Source organism: Lathamus discolor, chromosome 12, assembly GCF_037157495.1.
Source record: "Lathamus discolor isolate bLatDis1 chromosome 12, bLatDis1.hap1, whole genome shotgun sequence".
In the NCBI taxonomy this organism is placed as follows: Eukaryota; Metazoa; Chordata; class Aves; order Psittaciformes; family Psittacidae; genus Lathamus; species Lathamus discolor.
In genome coordinates this window covers 5,554,059-5,569,568 of record NC_088895.1, presented here as the reverse complement: position 1 = coordinate 5,569,568, position 15,510 = coordinate 5,554,059, and the positions used below count along the sequence as shown (strand labels likewise).

General features: G+C 58.9%; 2 protein-coding genes across 2 annotated transcripts; both read right to left on the bottom strand.

The window, feature by feature from the left end:
* Window positions 1–631: 631 nt before the first annotated feature.
* LOC136020918 (uncharacterized) lies at window positions 632–2,773 on the bottom strand. The gene is made up of 2 exons (XM_065692577.1): window positions 1,564–2,773; window positions 632–1,340 (listed from the first exon to the last, which is right to left on the bottom strand). The coding sequence occupies exons 1-2, from the start codon at window positions 2,099–2,101 to the stop codon at window positions 1,012–1,014; spliced, it is 867 nt and encodes a 288-aa protein (XP_065548649.1). The 5' UTR covers window positions 2,102–2,773; the 3' UTR covers window positions 632–1,011.
* Window positions 2,774–6,254: 3,481 nt separating this feature from the next.
* On the bottom strand, window positions 6,255–7,505 carry CHCHD10 (coiled-coil-helix-coiled-coil-helix domain containing 10). Its single transcript, XM_065692701.1, has 4 exons — window positions 7,435–7,505; window positions 7,177–7,351; window positions 6,894–7,029; window positions 6,255–6,505 (listed from the first exon to the last, which is right to left on the bottom strand). Exons 1-4 carry the CDS (start codon window positions 7,488–7,490, stop codon window positions 6,486–6,488), a joined length of 387 nt encoding a protein of 128 aa, XP_065548773.1. The 5' UTR covers window positions 7,491–7,505; the 3' UTR covers window positions 6,255–6,485.
* Window positions 7,506–15,510: the final 8,005 nt, after the last annotated feature.

Genomic DNA, 15,510 nt, shown 5'->3' with positions numbered 1-15,510 from the left:
CTCCTCCACCAAGCCAATGGCAGCGCCAGCAGCTCCCCACGTGATGTCGGAGCCTGCGGACGGGTCCTAACGCCCACCCGTGTGCCCGCAGCGCTGCGCAGGAGACGAAGCTCTTTGGCGTGTGCGGTGTCCGTCCCCCCCCCCCCCCCCCCCCCCACAGTGTTTTAAGTGAAATCTGTGGGATTTTCGTGCAAGATGCACGCTCTTTCTGTGTGGAAACGTGCACACAAAGTACCTACAGGTGCCTGTGTGGTTAAACGCGTCCTTTTGCCCTCAGAAGACTGGAGGGGGCTGGGGCTGAGCAGGGTCTGGGGTGTGTGCTGAGGGGAGATGGCTGCGCGGAGACACGGGTGAAGGAACGCGCTGGGGGCCTCGGGACGGCTTTGAGGGTGCTGTGGAAGGGGACAGGTCCTGGGGGCATGGGGGCAGCGCCCCCGCGCAGCGAGGTCTCCAGCTCTGGTGAAGATGGGCTCTGCCAGGGATGGGTGAGCTCCATCCGCGTCCTGCGGACCCCATCGAACTCCCCACCACGGCGCCTCTGGGTCACCCTCATCGGGTACCCGCAGGCACGGCCACATCCCTGCAGAGGAGCACCAGGGGCTCCTCAGGACATCACACACACGACACAAGCCCCGTGGCAAAGGATTGACCTTTATTACCAGGTGAAACAAACCACGCAGAAGCCCAAGCTGGATCAAGCCCACGTCGTGCCAGGTGGTGGAAGAGCCCGGCGGTGGCAGAGCTCGCACCGCAGCAGGAAATCCCTGCTAATGTGCCCCAGGGCCGAGCCCTGGCTGCTCTCGCACCGTGTCAGGCTGTCCAGTGCTCCATGGGGGACACTGGGGTTGAACAGGAGGTTGCTGCACCTCAACAGCACAACGCAGTGCTGCCGGGCTCGCTGCAGCACACTTTTCCGTCCTCTTCCGTTCTTCCTAGGGCTGCCACCTCCCTACTGAATAACTCTTGTCAGGCTTGCAAGCGGAGACGCAAAAAGCTTTTGTTCTCTTGCTTCTAAAACCAGTTGACGGCAGCCGACAGGGAGCAGTAATACTTGCCACTGTCTTCATCACAGATGGATGTGATGGTGAGGATGCAGGCGTTGCTGGCGATGTCTTTGGTAGCAGAGAAGCGGTCGGGAGTCTTGGTGGCCTTGTGCTTCTCTTGCTCAGAGTTGTAATAGAGCAGATATGTCAAGTTGTGCCCCGGGCGCTGCTGGAACCAGGAGATGCCGAAGTCACTGATGTTGTACTGGGGGCTCAGGATGCAGGACAAGTGAGCAGTCTGCCCGGGCAGCACCAACATGAAGGCTGGCTGGGTCAGCACAGGCACAGCCCTGGAAGCTGTGCACCAAGGATGCGGTTACTGATGGGCTGAGCCATGTCCCACATCACCCTCAGCCCCAAAGCGTCCCCCTGTCCCTTGAGGCAATCCCATCACCCAACCTCCATCCTCCCATCACAGCCCTGGAGGAAACACCCTGCTGAGACAAACATCCCCTTGTACAGCCCAGTCCTGCCACCACCCTACACGAGACAGCAGCTTGCTCAGCCACACCACCCTTACCTGTCTCCATCATCCCCACCAGGAGCAGGACCACGAAGCCCAGGGCCATGGCAAGAGGCAGAGGACAGGAGCCTGTTTTGGAGAGGGTCTGCAGCGCTACAGGAACGCGGGTGGCTGTGCTGCTGCCGCTGAGGTGTATGTAAATGACACAGGGGGCTCGGGGACTCCAGCTCCTCACGTTGCTCGCTTTGCTGCAGCCAGGGCTCAGGGAGCGGGCTCGAAGCGGTGGGGTGAGAGCTGAGCATTGCGCCCCACCACCCGCGTCACCCCAGGCTAGGCCATTTCCTCCCGGCGCACTGATGCAGCCCATCGCTCCCTGCCCCAGCACTGGGGTACAGCACCGCTGATCAGCCTTCCCCTCTGATGGGGACAGAGAGGTTTCCCTGGGACCTTTTGCCCCCTGCCACCACTGCGCAAGGAGCCGGAGCCACGCCATGCCAAGAGTGCCCTGCGGCAGCAGCAGGCTGGGAGAAGCTGGCTCTGCTGCCACCAGGGACAATGACAGGATGCGCCAGAGCCCCCCCGGCAGCTGGCTCATGGCAGAAGCAATACAAGGAAAGTTGCTGCCCCCTTCTCCATGCAGCTGCGCCAAGAACGGCTGCCCCACGGCACAGGCCGGGAGCTGCCGCGGGTGCCGAGAGCTCTGCTGTGGGCAAACGCACCGGGGTGGCTGCCGAGGTCACCGGCCACAAGGCGTTTCCCAAGGGAGCGGGTGCAGCGAGACGCGGCTGCAGCTCAGCTGGCGCGGAAGGAGAGCAGACCGTTACCGCCAGGGCTGCCCGACACGGCACCTGTAGCACCCCGCTGCCCGTGACCCCCAGCACAGGGCCAGAGGTGCCACGTTACACTGCCGGGGGCTGGCCCCCCAGCACATCACTGCAGACACCAGCCCATGGCAGGCCTTCGCTGCAGGGTGGTCGCAGTGCCCCCACCAGCACCACCACGTCACCATGCAGGGATGGCTCTTTCCCTCCCCTCTGGAGCACCCAGCCCTGCTCCCAGGCTGTCCCCAAGGCAAAGATGTTTGCAAGTGGCTCCTGACGGGCCTGGCCCACGCAAGCTCCTGGTTTGAGGGAAAATGCAGCTCTGAGGTAGAGCCCGGCTGCGTCAGAACTCCCTGGCACAGGGAGCAACTGACGAGGAAGCACCACGTGCGCCCAAGGATGCGGGAGCGCAGGCTGGAAGCTTGCTTTGCTGTGGTGCCACCCTGCACTGCTCTGAGCAGGGGCACTCAATGCATTGTCTGGGTTTAGCTCATTCTCTACAAGTTGATCTAAAAAAAGCACTTCTATAACCTCCCTTGGGAGCAGAGAGGGGAAAATGAGAGCAAAAGGTGCTGATGGGGACAATCAGAGCAGCTGTAACACAGATGCCACAGAGCAGGGCGCACACCTGCAGCATCACGAAGCAGGAAGGTGCCCGTTAGACCTGATGGGATCACACAGAACCTTATGCAGCTGGACTGCTGCAAATGGCTGGGCAGCAAGGGCTGTTGTGCACCTGGCAGGGAGATGTGGAGCTCATGGGTGCCACACAGCAGTCCCTGTACCTGCGGCTCTGTCCCATCCAGGCAAAACTGTTGCATCCGACTTGCCACAGCCAGCCCCTACAGCAGGCGGTACCAGCGGCACGAGACCAGCTCCAGAGCCCGTTCAAGGCTGGGTGTTCAACTCCACGAGGTGAACAGGAGCCACCCTGTGCTGTGTGCTGGGTGAGGCGCGTCACACACCCCCATCCATGGGTCGGACAGACTGTGAAAGGAAGACCCACCAAGGCCCAAGGAAATCAATCACCTCCTGCAAGAAGGGGCATTTTGGAGAAAGGAGCCTTGTCCATGGCGTGTTTGTGACAGTGAGGCACAGGCTGAGAGGGAAAGCACCGGCTTCGCCTCAGCTCTGGGGGCCAGTGGGGCACCTGGAGCAACTTCCAGGCAGTGGCCTCATAGGGAGGGACAGGGCACCTCAGTGCCCAGGGAGCAGGGCAGGAGAGCTCTGCCGGGCACAGCTGCATCCTTTGTGTTACCTGTTTTAAAAGGGAGATCTTTAACCTCTACACGATGACCAGTGGAGGACAAAACCCAGCAGAGCTGAGCTAATTGCAGGGAGAGAGGCCAGAGGCAGCTCTGGGGGATCACTGGATGGGGCTCTGCTTATACAGACACAACCAGAAGAGCCAAGGGGTAGGGGACAGCTGCCAGCAGAGCTCCTCTGCTCCGGCCGTGTGAGAAGGGTTCCCTGGCTCTAAGCCTGTCCCTCAGCTTCGGAGAGCGGGTATCTGCGGCCGCGGGGAGGGAATGGGCAGATCCTGCCCTGACCTTGCCCACTTGGCTCAGAGCCTTTGCCTGACGTGCGCAGCTGAAGCCACTAGACACATGCGGAGCCTTTGCTCCCTCTGCCATTTGAGCCGCACCCCCAGCTCCGGCCGCTGGCGTGCGTCAGCCCCCGGGGTTTCTCAGTCGTGACAAACTCGGTGAGAGATCATGGCCAAAGTGTCCTGCGGTGACGGAGCCACAGCCTCCGGCTCCTTCCCCTTGTGACCAGCACGGACCCATGGAAGGGGCCAGTGCTCACTTCCTGCTCATGCCTGATGAAATAACAGAGGCACTGCATGAACCAGAATCATTTTCCCCAGATCAAAAGAACTCATCCCTGCTCCTAACCTGGAGCATGCCCAGCATCAAACACCAGCAGACGAGGCTGTAATAGAGCAGCCCAGAGCCTTGCTGAGGGCCACACAGGGACCCTGCCATTGCTGGCTGTGGCAGTGGGCACTTCTCAGCCACCCGCTGTGCCTCCTGCCCTTCAGGCCCCTGGATCCAGGGTGACCACGCTCCTATCTCAGGGCTCACCCCCTGCGCGCAGACAACTGCCAAGAGATGGTGAACCTGCAGGGCTGTGCCCTGACCCCATTGCTCATCTGAAGAGAAGGTGTCAATGCAGGCCCGAAGGTACAAGTGCCCCTGAGCAGTCAGCAGTGAAGGTCCGTCACCCACCGGCAGAGAAGCGGCTGAGGGTGACAAACAGGCTGCCTGGGAACCCCAGGTCATCCCACAGCACAGGGAAAGGGGCAGCAAGCCTCCTCCCCTCGAGACCTGAACACAGCTTCAAAGCACAACCTGCCAAGGAAAACACCGCAAAGCCCCACAGGCTCGTGCCGGCTGCGCGGGGGCACATTGGACCTTATTCACGTTTCTCCCCTTCCAGACTGCATCGATCCGCTGGGTGAAAGAGGAGCCCTGATGAACCCGAGCAACGTGGGAAACCCTGCATCTGAATTCACCTGGGAAAAGGAGCACTACAGCCTCGGTCATCCAGCGGGACAGCACAGCTCGGCCTCTGCTTTGGGGGTGTTGGTGACACACCACAGCAACCCCGTTACCTCCTAGAAACAACGACACAGCTTTGGAAAGGGGCTTTATTCACTTGGACGCGGCACAGTAGCTCTGAGGCAGCCGAAGCCAGCTTGGAGTAAGACCTGAACCTTGTGTTTGTCCGAGATGGCTGCACTGTGGGAGAAGGAACCTTTCCCAGGCAGAGCTCAGTTTTCAGCCAGGAGAGAGATGAATCCATTCCCCATTTTGCTGGCAGGAGGAGAAAGCTCTGAAGGAAACCGAAGCCAGAGGAACACACACCAGCATCACTGCAGGAGCCCACCTCCAACACCACCACTGTGCTGGCAGCGGCCTTCCAGAGACCAGTCACCAGGAAGGTGCTCAGGAGCTCCAGCAGCAGCACTGAGCCACAATGGGCCAGAAGACCGCACACAGGTGCTGCAGGTGCTCCTGATGGCTCTCATGTAGCTTCCACCCCCTCAGCACCATCCATCCCCAGCATTCTTTTCTTAAAGGGAGCCACTTACAGCAGCTCCTTCACAGTGGCTCCTCCTGCTCGGGAGCCTGGGGCTTCTCAGCACACAGAGCACTTGGGCTTTGAGTCCAACCCCTTTTTCCTTTGGCTGTCTCAGGAGAGCACAAGAAACCCCAGGTAAGGGCAGGGACAACTCAGCACATTACCCACCAAGGAGTTAGGTCTTGACATTTACAAGGGGCAGGACTTGCACCACCAGCTTCCAGTACCTGCTGCCAGCTTTTCCCATGTAGACCTGGATTTCTGCACAGATCCAGGCAAGAGGCTGAGAACTTGCCCATATATAGCAGCGAGAGGTCAGCAACTAACAGATTAATCCTGCCATGAAATTCAGCGGTTCAGCATCTGAAAGCTACCTCAAAACCCTTTCACACCACAAGCAACAGGCGCTGCCCTGCTGGAGGCAGCACTGACTGTTCTGTTACACTGACAGAGAGAAAAGCAGCTCCAAGCTCCACCTGATGCTGGTGACCTTGAGAGCATTGCATAACCCACCAAGGCTTAAGCCAACTGTATCCTGTCACACAGCCAAGACGGGTACTTCCTTAGCTCCAGGCTCAGAACAGCTCTTCAGGAAGAGGGGATTGGTGGAAAAAGAGTTTGTGACTGAGATACTGTAGGGCACATCCATCTCCAATGACCTCTCCATTGGAGGGCAGCCAATACAGCCTCTGCTCAGTCATGGATCTGTTTTTGCCAAGTCATGTGGGTGCAGTCCTGTGCATAAAATATGGAGTTGTGCCTTGTCCTTGAATACTGATAACTGATAACATTAGGGTAGCTTGATTTTAGCTTGAGAACTGAATAAAGACCATGCACAAGTGATAGGTCCAAATAAACTCATTTATTTCTCTGTAATAAATACGCTAGCTGAACGCCAGTCTCGCAGCTCCAACCATTCCTTCTCTCCCCTGCTAGTCTAGAAGCGAGTTACCACTACAAAACTCCTGTCTGGCTCATCTGTTCCCTCCAGCTCGCTCCCTGTCCATCCTCCCACTGCCTGCAGGCAGCAGGGCTCTACACCAGGCTCCTCTTCCCTGCAAGGGAACACGTTCTTCACAGGAGAGAAGAAACACCTGCGGGGAGAAAGCACAAGTTCAGCATTGGGTGCATGTTCCAGCAGCTCTTACTTAAAGGTGACCAGATCAAGACGTAACTCCCGACACCTGCCTTTAGCGGGTGCGCCAAGAATGAGGGCATCAAGCAGGGAAAGCAGCAAGCTTCCCAAAGCATAAGAGAGGGACATCTAAGAGAGCACCTGCAGACTCACCACCTTCACAGGACACGGCCAGGACCATCTCCCCTGCCCTTTCCAGCTCCCTTCTGCATTCCAGCACACGGGGAGGACAGAGCTGCTCCCCATTCAGAGCCCTGACGGGCGCCCTAACCTCGACAGAGCGCCCCTGCGACTCTGCCCCCTCTCGGGCACTCCGGCCGCAGCTCCCCCGCCGCCCCCAGCCTCACCATTGCTGTGCTTGCACTGCTTCAGCGCCTCGTTGAAGCCCTCGCACAAGGTCAGGTCCCTCTGGCTGGTGGCGCACTCCAGGAACTGCTTCATCTCGTAGTGGCAGGGGCCGTAGCTGGGCTGCTGGAACACGGGCTGCGGCGGGGCCCGGCAGCGAGGGCCTGCTCAGGACGGGGCTCGGGGGGCAGCGCCAGCCCCTCAGCCAGCACCGGCCCCGCCGCCTTGTGCCGAGCCAGGCCCCGCCGCGAAGGGCGGCCCAAGGACGCCCGGCTCCGGGCTCACCTGCGCGGGAGCCGCCGCCTTGGCCGGCTCGGAGGAGCCGCCGCTGAAGGCGCCGGTGAGGGCGCTGCCCACGACGTGTCCCACGGCGGAGCCCACGGCCACGCCGGCCGCCGTGCTCGCCATCTGCGCCATCAGCCCGGGCTGCGCCGCGGGCACCGGGGCCGCCGGGGGCGGGCTGCGGGGACACCCGGGTCAGGCGGCGGCGGCGGCGGGGGGGGGCAGAGCCCGCACCCCCGGTCCCGCCGTGCCCCCCCGTACCTGGCCGGGGCCGGGGCCGCCGCGGGGCGCCCCACGCTCCTGCTGCCGCGCGCCATCGCCTCACGCTCTCCCGCCCCGCCCCGCGTGCCGCCTTAAGAGAAGCCGCCGCCGCCACGTGACGAGGGGCGCACGCTCGGCGCATGCGCACAGAGGGAGGGGGCGGCTCCGAGCACCGCCTCCCGGCCCTGCGCCGCTTGACCCCGGCAGAGGGCGCGCAAGGCCCGGTGCGGGCCCCGGCCCCGGCCGCCTCCGGCCCGGCGCACGGGCTGGGCCCCGCGCTGCCCCCCGCGCTGCCCCCGGGGCCCTGCGCCCAGCGGAGCTGCCTCCCGAGCGCGGAGCCGCAGCCCGCTCCCTCCCGCTCCCGCACCCGACCGCCGGTGCCGGCCTCTCCCCCGGCCCGGGCGGCCGCTGGCGCGGTGCCCAGGGAGCCTGCCTCGCCCGGTCCCGCAGGCCTGGGGCCGAGCTGCCGCCGGTGTTTAACGGCCCGTTACGAGCGGGCGCCCGAGGGGCCGGCAGCCGCCCCGGGGAGCAGCGGAGGGGCGGCTCCGGAGGAGGCAGGGTCGGGACCGATGTGACAGCTCTGCCCCCGTGCGGGCCACTGACACAGCGCCGGGCCCAGCCGTGCCTCGGCTCCGTTCTGGGCTCGCAGCGCCGGGTGAGGACCGTGCGCTGCTGGGCGCTGCAGCGCCACGGAGCCGGCGGACGGAGCTCTGCGGGGCCGGGCAGGCGGGCAGGAATGCCCGGGAGCGGCCCGGCCACGCAGCGGGGAGCGGGGAGGCGCTGCCTGCCGGCGGCGAGCGCAGCGCAGCGCCCCTGCGGTGGGGGCTTCTGCAGGTGGGGTGACAAAGAACAGCTTCCAGGAGCGCGATGGGGAGGCTTTGCAAACGCCCAGAGCGCGCGTCTCCCAGGTGTGGGGCAAAGCAGGAGAGAGCATGAAGGGGCTTGTTGGGAGAGGGCGATGGAGACAGTCTCTGTTGCATGGGAGATGCTGGGTGGAGGAGAGGTGGATAATGAAGGGCTGGGAGGGGGAAGATGAAGAGTCCACAATTGGGGCAGAGAAAAGAGGGTGCCAGGGAGGAGCACGGGGAGGAATGATGTGGTCTAAGCCACTGGGCAGCACAACAACTTTTGCAGCAGCCCTCTAGTTACAAACCAGCAGATCAAGGAACCCTCTGCAAGGCGTGGACATAGTTGGGAAGGAGGAATCCATGGAAAGATGATGATGAGCCCTCAAATAGCGAACAGCCAGGCTGGACGACGCCAGCTTTACCTTCAAACCAATTTCCTGGCAATCATCTCTGCCCTGGCACCCCAGCTGGTCTCTGGGGCCTCTGGGTCCATGTCTGCTCAGTGTCTCCCTGGGACGGGCCCGGTCGCCTGCTCCATCTTTGGATGTTCTTTATGCCCTGTGGAGTAAAAGACATTTCAAAAATTGAGGAGGATCCAGAAGTTGTCCAGGAAAAAATCCCTAAAATAATCCCAGCTCTGCCATGTCTCCAGGGCTGTGTTTGTACATTGAGCACGTTATGAAAGCCGGCTCTTGGGGCTGGTTCATTGACTGGCAGGAATTAGAGAGCTAAGTCACTGCAGGGCTGGCAATTAGCTGCTGTGTAAATGTTTTTGTAGAATCAGATTTCCAGCACGAGAGGAAGAGAAAAGCATTTGTAAAGCAAGCTGCCCCCTCGGCAATGGAGCCGTGCAGGCAGGGGAGGGCTGCAGCTCCCGTGCTCCGGAGCAAAGGGATTGTGCCTCAAACACGCACAGCTCTGGTCTCTGGAGGGGTAACACCCCCAAATCCTGCCTCCTGCAGCGCCAGGGAGCTGCTGTGTGGTTCTGCTATCAGCTGGAGCAGCAGCATTTTACATGTGGCATTTGCCTGTCCTGCCCACTGACAGGAGAGGGGCGAAAAGCAGTTGTAAATCCATGAGGATGTGACTGGAAAGCCCCTGCACCAGCAGCACCTGCACTTGTTCCTTTTCCCATGGATCCATGGATCATGGGAAGCAAAGTTTCCTTTCGCAGCCCCGTCCCACCGAGCCATGAGCACTTGTGGGGAAACAGAGGTCTTCAGAGGGAAAAAGAAGGGAAAACAAGGGTGACCTCAGGGAGCAGCACCTCACTGTGAGGAAACCCCAAGTTCAGCTCTGTGCCATGGGCACGGTGCAGCCCGTCAGTGCGTGGGGCTCGGGGTACAACACCACAGGCTCTTCTGCCCTCCTGGTTCATCCCTGGTTATAGGAAGAAGCTGAGCATGTGCTGGGGAAGGAAGAGGACTGACTTGCAGGGGCACAGGGAATGCCAGCCCTCCATCCATAAGAACTCAGGGTTCATTAGTTCCACTATGTGCAGGGCAAGCTGCTGGAGGAGCCTGGGCTTCACGCTGAGAGCGGCCCTTGAAGCTGCGTCTGGGGTCCCTTTGATTTGGTTAATTAGACACGAAGCTCCCCTGTGCAGTGGGAGGCCGGGTATGTGCCGAGGAGCGCAGCAACCCCGGCTTTGCTATGGGGTAATTTACTGTGGCCGACTGAGTGTGCACAGCTCCACCCGCACCAAGCCCTCTGCTCCCGGCTGGAATGTCCTCAGCATCGGAGGCGGAAGCGCTGGGAGGTGTCCCTGCGCAGAGCCCTGGAGCAGCCAGCCTCCTCTTTGCATCTATAGATCAGTTTTCACTTATTTTTTCTGAGTATCAGTTCTTTTCCCAAGTAATAGTTTCACTGCTTCCCTGGCCAAACTTCCCAATCTCCCTATTTTTCAGCCTAAATTTGGGCTTTGATTCAATCAACTAGCTTCGTTTCTGCCCCTCTCTCTTCCCCTGCTCCAGAAGATCCCTCGTTACATAGTTCAAGTGTTGGGGCTTGCCTGCACTTGAAGGTTAACTCTGGATCAAGGGACACAAATATGAAAGAGAGTAATTGATTCCTGAATATCTCTGGGAAGCTTTCCCCAAACCCAGCTGTTTCTGGGTAACCCAGTGCACCGGTCTGTGCGTTCCTCATGTTAGCAGCAGGATCAGGTGAGACAAAGACTGTAAAAACCAGGCCTGTTGTTCCCGCTGCTTCCTCCCCATTGCTCTAAAAGCAGATAATCATCTCCCCCTTCAGAGTTTGCCTCGCTTCAATCCTGACGCTGTCACAGCCGAAACGGGGCTACAAATTGCTCTAGGAATTCCCCAAGCATTTGCATCGCGAGGGGTTATTTCACAGGTAAGGAATGCAATACCCGGCCTCCTGCCCCCCCTACCTGTCTCTGCCCCTCCATCGGGTCTGTCTTCACCAGGCTGCAGTTTCACAGCGTATCTGCTTCGGGGATCGGTGACAAGTGTCACACTCCTACCGAAGCCTTCTCCCTCCAGCCATGCCAGGCTGCAGCACGTCCCTGCCACAGGCCGCCACCAGCAGGTATCCATCTGGAGATGCTGATGGAGCCTCCCGAGCTGCAGGTTTGCGCTTGGAGAACCCTAATTACTGCGTGCAGGGGCAAATCTGGGCAGTGCTCTGGGTGTACCTGAATTTAAGTTATTTAGGTTAACAGCAAATTGCACGGGATGATTGCTCGGGGATCTGGGCACACTATTCAAAGCAGAAGAAAAGCGTCTGATGAATTAGCCAATATTTTTGTTTGTGGACAATCCCTCCCCCCTAAAAAACCAAGAAAAGAAACAAATCTCCAGTTCTTAGCAGTGGGTTTGCTACCCAAAATTACTCCGTGAATCACCTATGACTGAACGCATTGCAGTCAGTGGGTTTCTTGTGTCCCGCTTTAATTTTCATCTTTGAGCTCTGGCTAGTCCTGACTTTGCTTTGTGCCGAGCGGTGGGTTTCAGTCTCCCAAGTCCACGCAGAGCTTTCAGGTCGGATGTGAATACACAAGCACTGCTTTTTCATTCTAGAAGGTTTTCTGCACGCAGAAGTTTCAACTGACAATCAGATAAAAATGGAAAGTTGCTATCACTAAGTGGAATTCACAGATTTCTCCTGCGCAAAGGGGCACATTTCCCATGGTCCTGCCTCACTGACGTTCCCCCGAGGGATAACAAAGTGGTGGCATCACAGGTAGGTGGCATTTGATGGCCCCACCACGGCAGCGTGGCACACAGCCCTGTGTCAGGCTGGGTGCTATGGGCTTTGAGCACACCCTCCCCACACAGACCTCTTGCTGTCTGCATCCTTCCTCTGTCTCTTTTTAGCCAAAATACAACGCCTGGAATGAAGTGACTTATGGCAAGAGTCAGAGATGAGAAAAGGGAGGAAGAGAAACCGCGGTGTCTGAGCAGAGGAGCTGCAGATGGCTGGACGTGACTGCACGGGAAGGGGAGGCAGCACTACAGAGGCCGTCTCAGCTTTCAAGTCTGGTGCTCCCAGGATCTACATGCCATTTCTTGGATGTGGTTTGCCCCCAGGGCAATCTCAACAGCTGTGAAGTTTCAGCAGATGAACAATGTAGTTTTCAATAAATTTCACCAAGCAAAGGAAAGGATTTTAACTCATTCCTGCTAGCCCACTTCTGGTCTGATGGCTCTTCCAGACCTCAATACACTCACATCACAGCCCGAGGGTCTGGCTGCTGGAGCACACCTGAGCTGGGCTGCTCTGCTCCAGGCTTTTGGAGAGCTCTTCCCCATCCAAAGCAGCTTCTCTCAGCCATGCCCACGGGTCCTGGGAGGTGCAGGTACATCTCTGTGTTTACCTGCACGACTCAAACCTCCCCTGGTGCCCCAGTGTGGAATGAGGATGCCCTCCCCTCCGGGTGAGGAAGGAAGGGGCAACAGGAAGAGAACTTTTCCAAATCTCCTCTTCCTCAGTGGCAGTTGTATCTCAGAAGTTCAAATTCCTTTATATTCACACAGCCAGCATCAGGGCTTGTGCACTCAGAGGCCTGTTCTGATCCCAGCTGAAGGCTGATGCCGTAAGTTGTAACTGAAAGAAGGGCTTTTGTGTCCTCAGATTCCTCAGTCAGACCTAGTCAAGAAATCACCTCTGTCAATACACCACCGGTGTATCCTCAGAGAATGAGGATGACAATTACTGTGAGCTCTGTGAGTTCACCTGCTAAATACGGGACAAGGCAGCAAACCTGAGCCCAGAGCTTTTGTTTCATTTCCTTCACGGCTGCAGAGCACCCCATGAGCAAGGCAGCCAAGAAGCCAGCACAGGTTGGTTTGGTGTGTGTGGAGGATCTGAACAGTGAGGCACTGCCCTTTGCTGCCTCTGCTCTGCCTGTGCTCTGCCAGGCAGGTTCAGGGAGCCCAAAGCAGGGAGCTGGCATCTCCAGCAGGAGATAACGGTGCTGAGCGGGCCCTGGAGGGATCTCACACCTTTACAGGCTCCCTGTGTTACCCGTGCTGTCCTGGTCAATGGACTTTGCATTTCCTCCTCACCCAAATGCCTGCCCGGAGGCCATTCCCTTCCACTCTCACACAGCTGCTCCCTGCCTGGTCTGGTTCCCCCCAGCCTGGTGCAGCCACAGCAAGCAGGAGCTGTGCACGGTGGTTTCCCAAGCACAGCTCCAGGCTGGGAGGTGTCTGTAGTAAAACAACTCGTGAGCAAATACAGAAGCGAGGATGGGGTCTGTGTAAGGCAGAGGCACCCGTGACCTTCTAGGAGGCTGTTAGCACCAACCCATGAACAGCTACTGCTTTGAACTAGAATATTACAGTTACTACCTCCTCCATCTCCCCCTTCTCAAGCAAAGACATAGCCAGAGAGACCTTGTGTGATGCTGCAGCCTCTACACGAGCAGTTCACAGCCACCCGTGACTGGGGTCCTTTGTCTCAGCTCTCCAAAACATCTCCTGAGTTTTAATGACCACATTGCTCTCCCTGCCCTACTGAGGCTCTCCAGCCACCAGCTTCCAGCATCTTTTCTCAGATGGAAACTAAATACTGGAGACCATCTTTTTTTTCCTCTGTAAAAGAAGATGGAGGTGTCTTCTTTTCAAATGGAGGGTCAATAACCCCTGCAAATGCACAAGCAAATCTTGTTGTGTGCTCTGGCTTGACATGATTTTTGCCACAATGTTCTTGTTCCAGCTGCAATCCTCCATAAAGTGCTGAGCTCAATACAGAGTCCATCCATGGGCTGCTCTGTAGGAACAGTCCATACATTCTCTCCTGTAGAAACAGCCTGGCCTTTGCAAAACCAGTGGTCTGAGCAAACACCGCGGCTCTCTGGAAGGGCTGGGCACTGTGTATGCAGTGCTGGATCCATTCCCAGCCTTGTGCAAGCTCTTGTAGTGCTCCTTTAAGCCAGTTCTTTGAGGTGTTCAGGTTGGTCTCTGGGTGCTTCCCTGGATCTGAGGGCTCTACGGTGAGTTTGTGATGATGTGGCCTCAGAGTCCAGCAACTGCTGTCCAAGAGAAAGTAGAAAAATACCTTGGGCACCAAGCTCTGCCACGTTCCAGCAGCCAGTTTATGCCAGACACTCATTAGTGGCAATGCAGCGTGGGGCACAGATGTGTCCTTCCCTACAGCACCCAGGGCAGCATGGGGTCCGAGCTGCAGGACACTGCATCACTGCTGCATAAATTAACAGCTGTCAGAGGCTTTGCATCCCCTGGGAGCCGAGAGCACTCACCCATGGAAACCCACACCTCCGTGATTTCTCTTCCCATTTATCTCCTCTGGCCTGAGTTCACTTGCTCTCTTGTCATTCTTCCCTCCTGGCTCACATCCTTACTCCCTCCACACAGCTTCATTCGGTCAAAGCCCACAGCACTACGCTCATGCTGGGGAACCAACAAGTCCAGCTTGACTCTCTCGGCTGTGAACACATCCATCCCGGTCATACTGAGATGTGGGGAGCACTCTCCCCTTCCCACTGCTGGCCCTGGCCTGCCAAGCCGGGGACGGACACCTCCCACTCATCACAGGCAAACGCAGGCAGCGGGATGAAGCCTGAGCGGTGTGGAGGGGCAGGAGGGTCCCATCACAGCGGGGCTGCGCTGAGAGGGGCTGGGGGAGTGGTACCTGGTGCGGGGAGGTGAGTTCAGCAGCGTTTGCTGAGGAGGGAGGAGAGGGAGGGAGGCGAGGGGCTTGGCTGCTCTGAGCAGAAACGTGCATGAAGTAGAGCCCCGACCCACACCCTGAATTCCACAGCTCAGCTCCAGGGACAGGGGGAGGGTGAGAGGACAGGACGGGACATTTCCATCAGACCTGCGACTTGTTTGTGAGGCTCATCTCACCAGCCCTGCCTCCTCCTCCCTCGCCTCCACCGCTCAGCCTGGGTTTATTAACGCAGTCCCCCTTAGGCTAGAGGGAATCACATCCCAGCAGACATTCCAGGCTCCGCTCAGCTTCAGAGGGGATCAGAGGGAGCCAAGGGGTGGGGGGCGCTTCCCCAGGACGTCTCATTTGTGGAGCACTGGCAGGTCGAGAGCGCTGCAAGACGGCACTAGCAGCGCCCTTATCAGGCACGGAGCAGCCGCAGGCTGGATCGAGTTTCTGCTCGGCTCGGTATCTCTCAGCCACTTCTGCCCTGTCCAGGCAGCGAGCTGGGGGCTCTTAACCCGGCTCTGCACGGCTGGGCACAGGGAGCCTGGGCAGGCTTTCTGTTCTCAGCCTTTTGCTCAGGTGATGAACACAACTGCTGGTGACATGCAGCCAGGTCCAGGCTGCTGCAGGGCTGGACCCATCCCCGAGCACCCGCAGGGCCTCACCTGCCAGCTCCTCGCACTCTGCACCAGTCGGGGCTGACACCTCTCGCCAGGAATGGGAGCTGGCTCCCCGGCGTCTGGCTCCTCAGGTGAATTGTGGTGTGCCCTGAGCCTGCGCCAGGAAAATGCCAGCAGATGAAACTCCGTCTCAGGCCAAGAGACATGAAGATGGATGTGTTTTCCTTGCCCGGCTTATCGCGCAGGCAGCGCTTCTCACCGGAGCCCTGCACTGTTTGTGTGCGCACGGCTCCTGGCACGGGGGCAGGCGCTGATTAGACAACAAACACCGTGGTGCGCCTCTCCTGAGCCTGCAGCCTGCCCCTGCCCTGCCAGAGCACGGCCCAGCAGGGAGATTATCCTCAGGGGCTGAATCCCAGGGTGACACAGGGGAGGAAGAGCCGCCGGACCCCGCAGCTACATGGGCA

Coding starts and splice junctions, on each gene's coding strand:
- LOC136020918 (XM_065692577.1), bottom strand. CDS start 2,101: ATGAGCCAGCTGCCGGGGGGGCTCTGGCGCATCCTGTCATTGTCCCTG. Junction 1,341..1,563: donor GGTGGGGATGATGGAGACAG/GTAAGGGTGGTG, acceptor CTTGGTGCACAG/CTTCCAGGGCTGTGCCTGTG.
- CHCHD10 (XM_065692701.1), bottom strand. CDS start 7,490: ATGGCGCGCGGCAGCAGGAGCGTGGGGCGCCCCGCGGCGGCCCCGGCC. Junction 7,352..7,434: donor GCGGCCCCGGCCCCGGCCAG/GTACGGGGGGGC, acceptor GTGTCCCCGCAG/CCCGCCCCCGGCGGCCCCGG. Junction 7,030..7,176: donor AGGCGGCGGCTCCCGCGCAG/GTGAGCCCGGAG, acceptor GCCCCGCCGCAG/CCCGTGTTCCAGCAGCCCAG.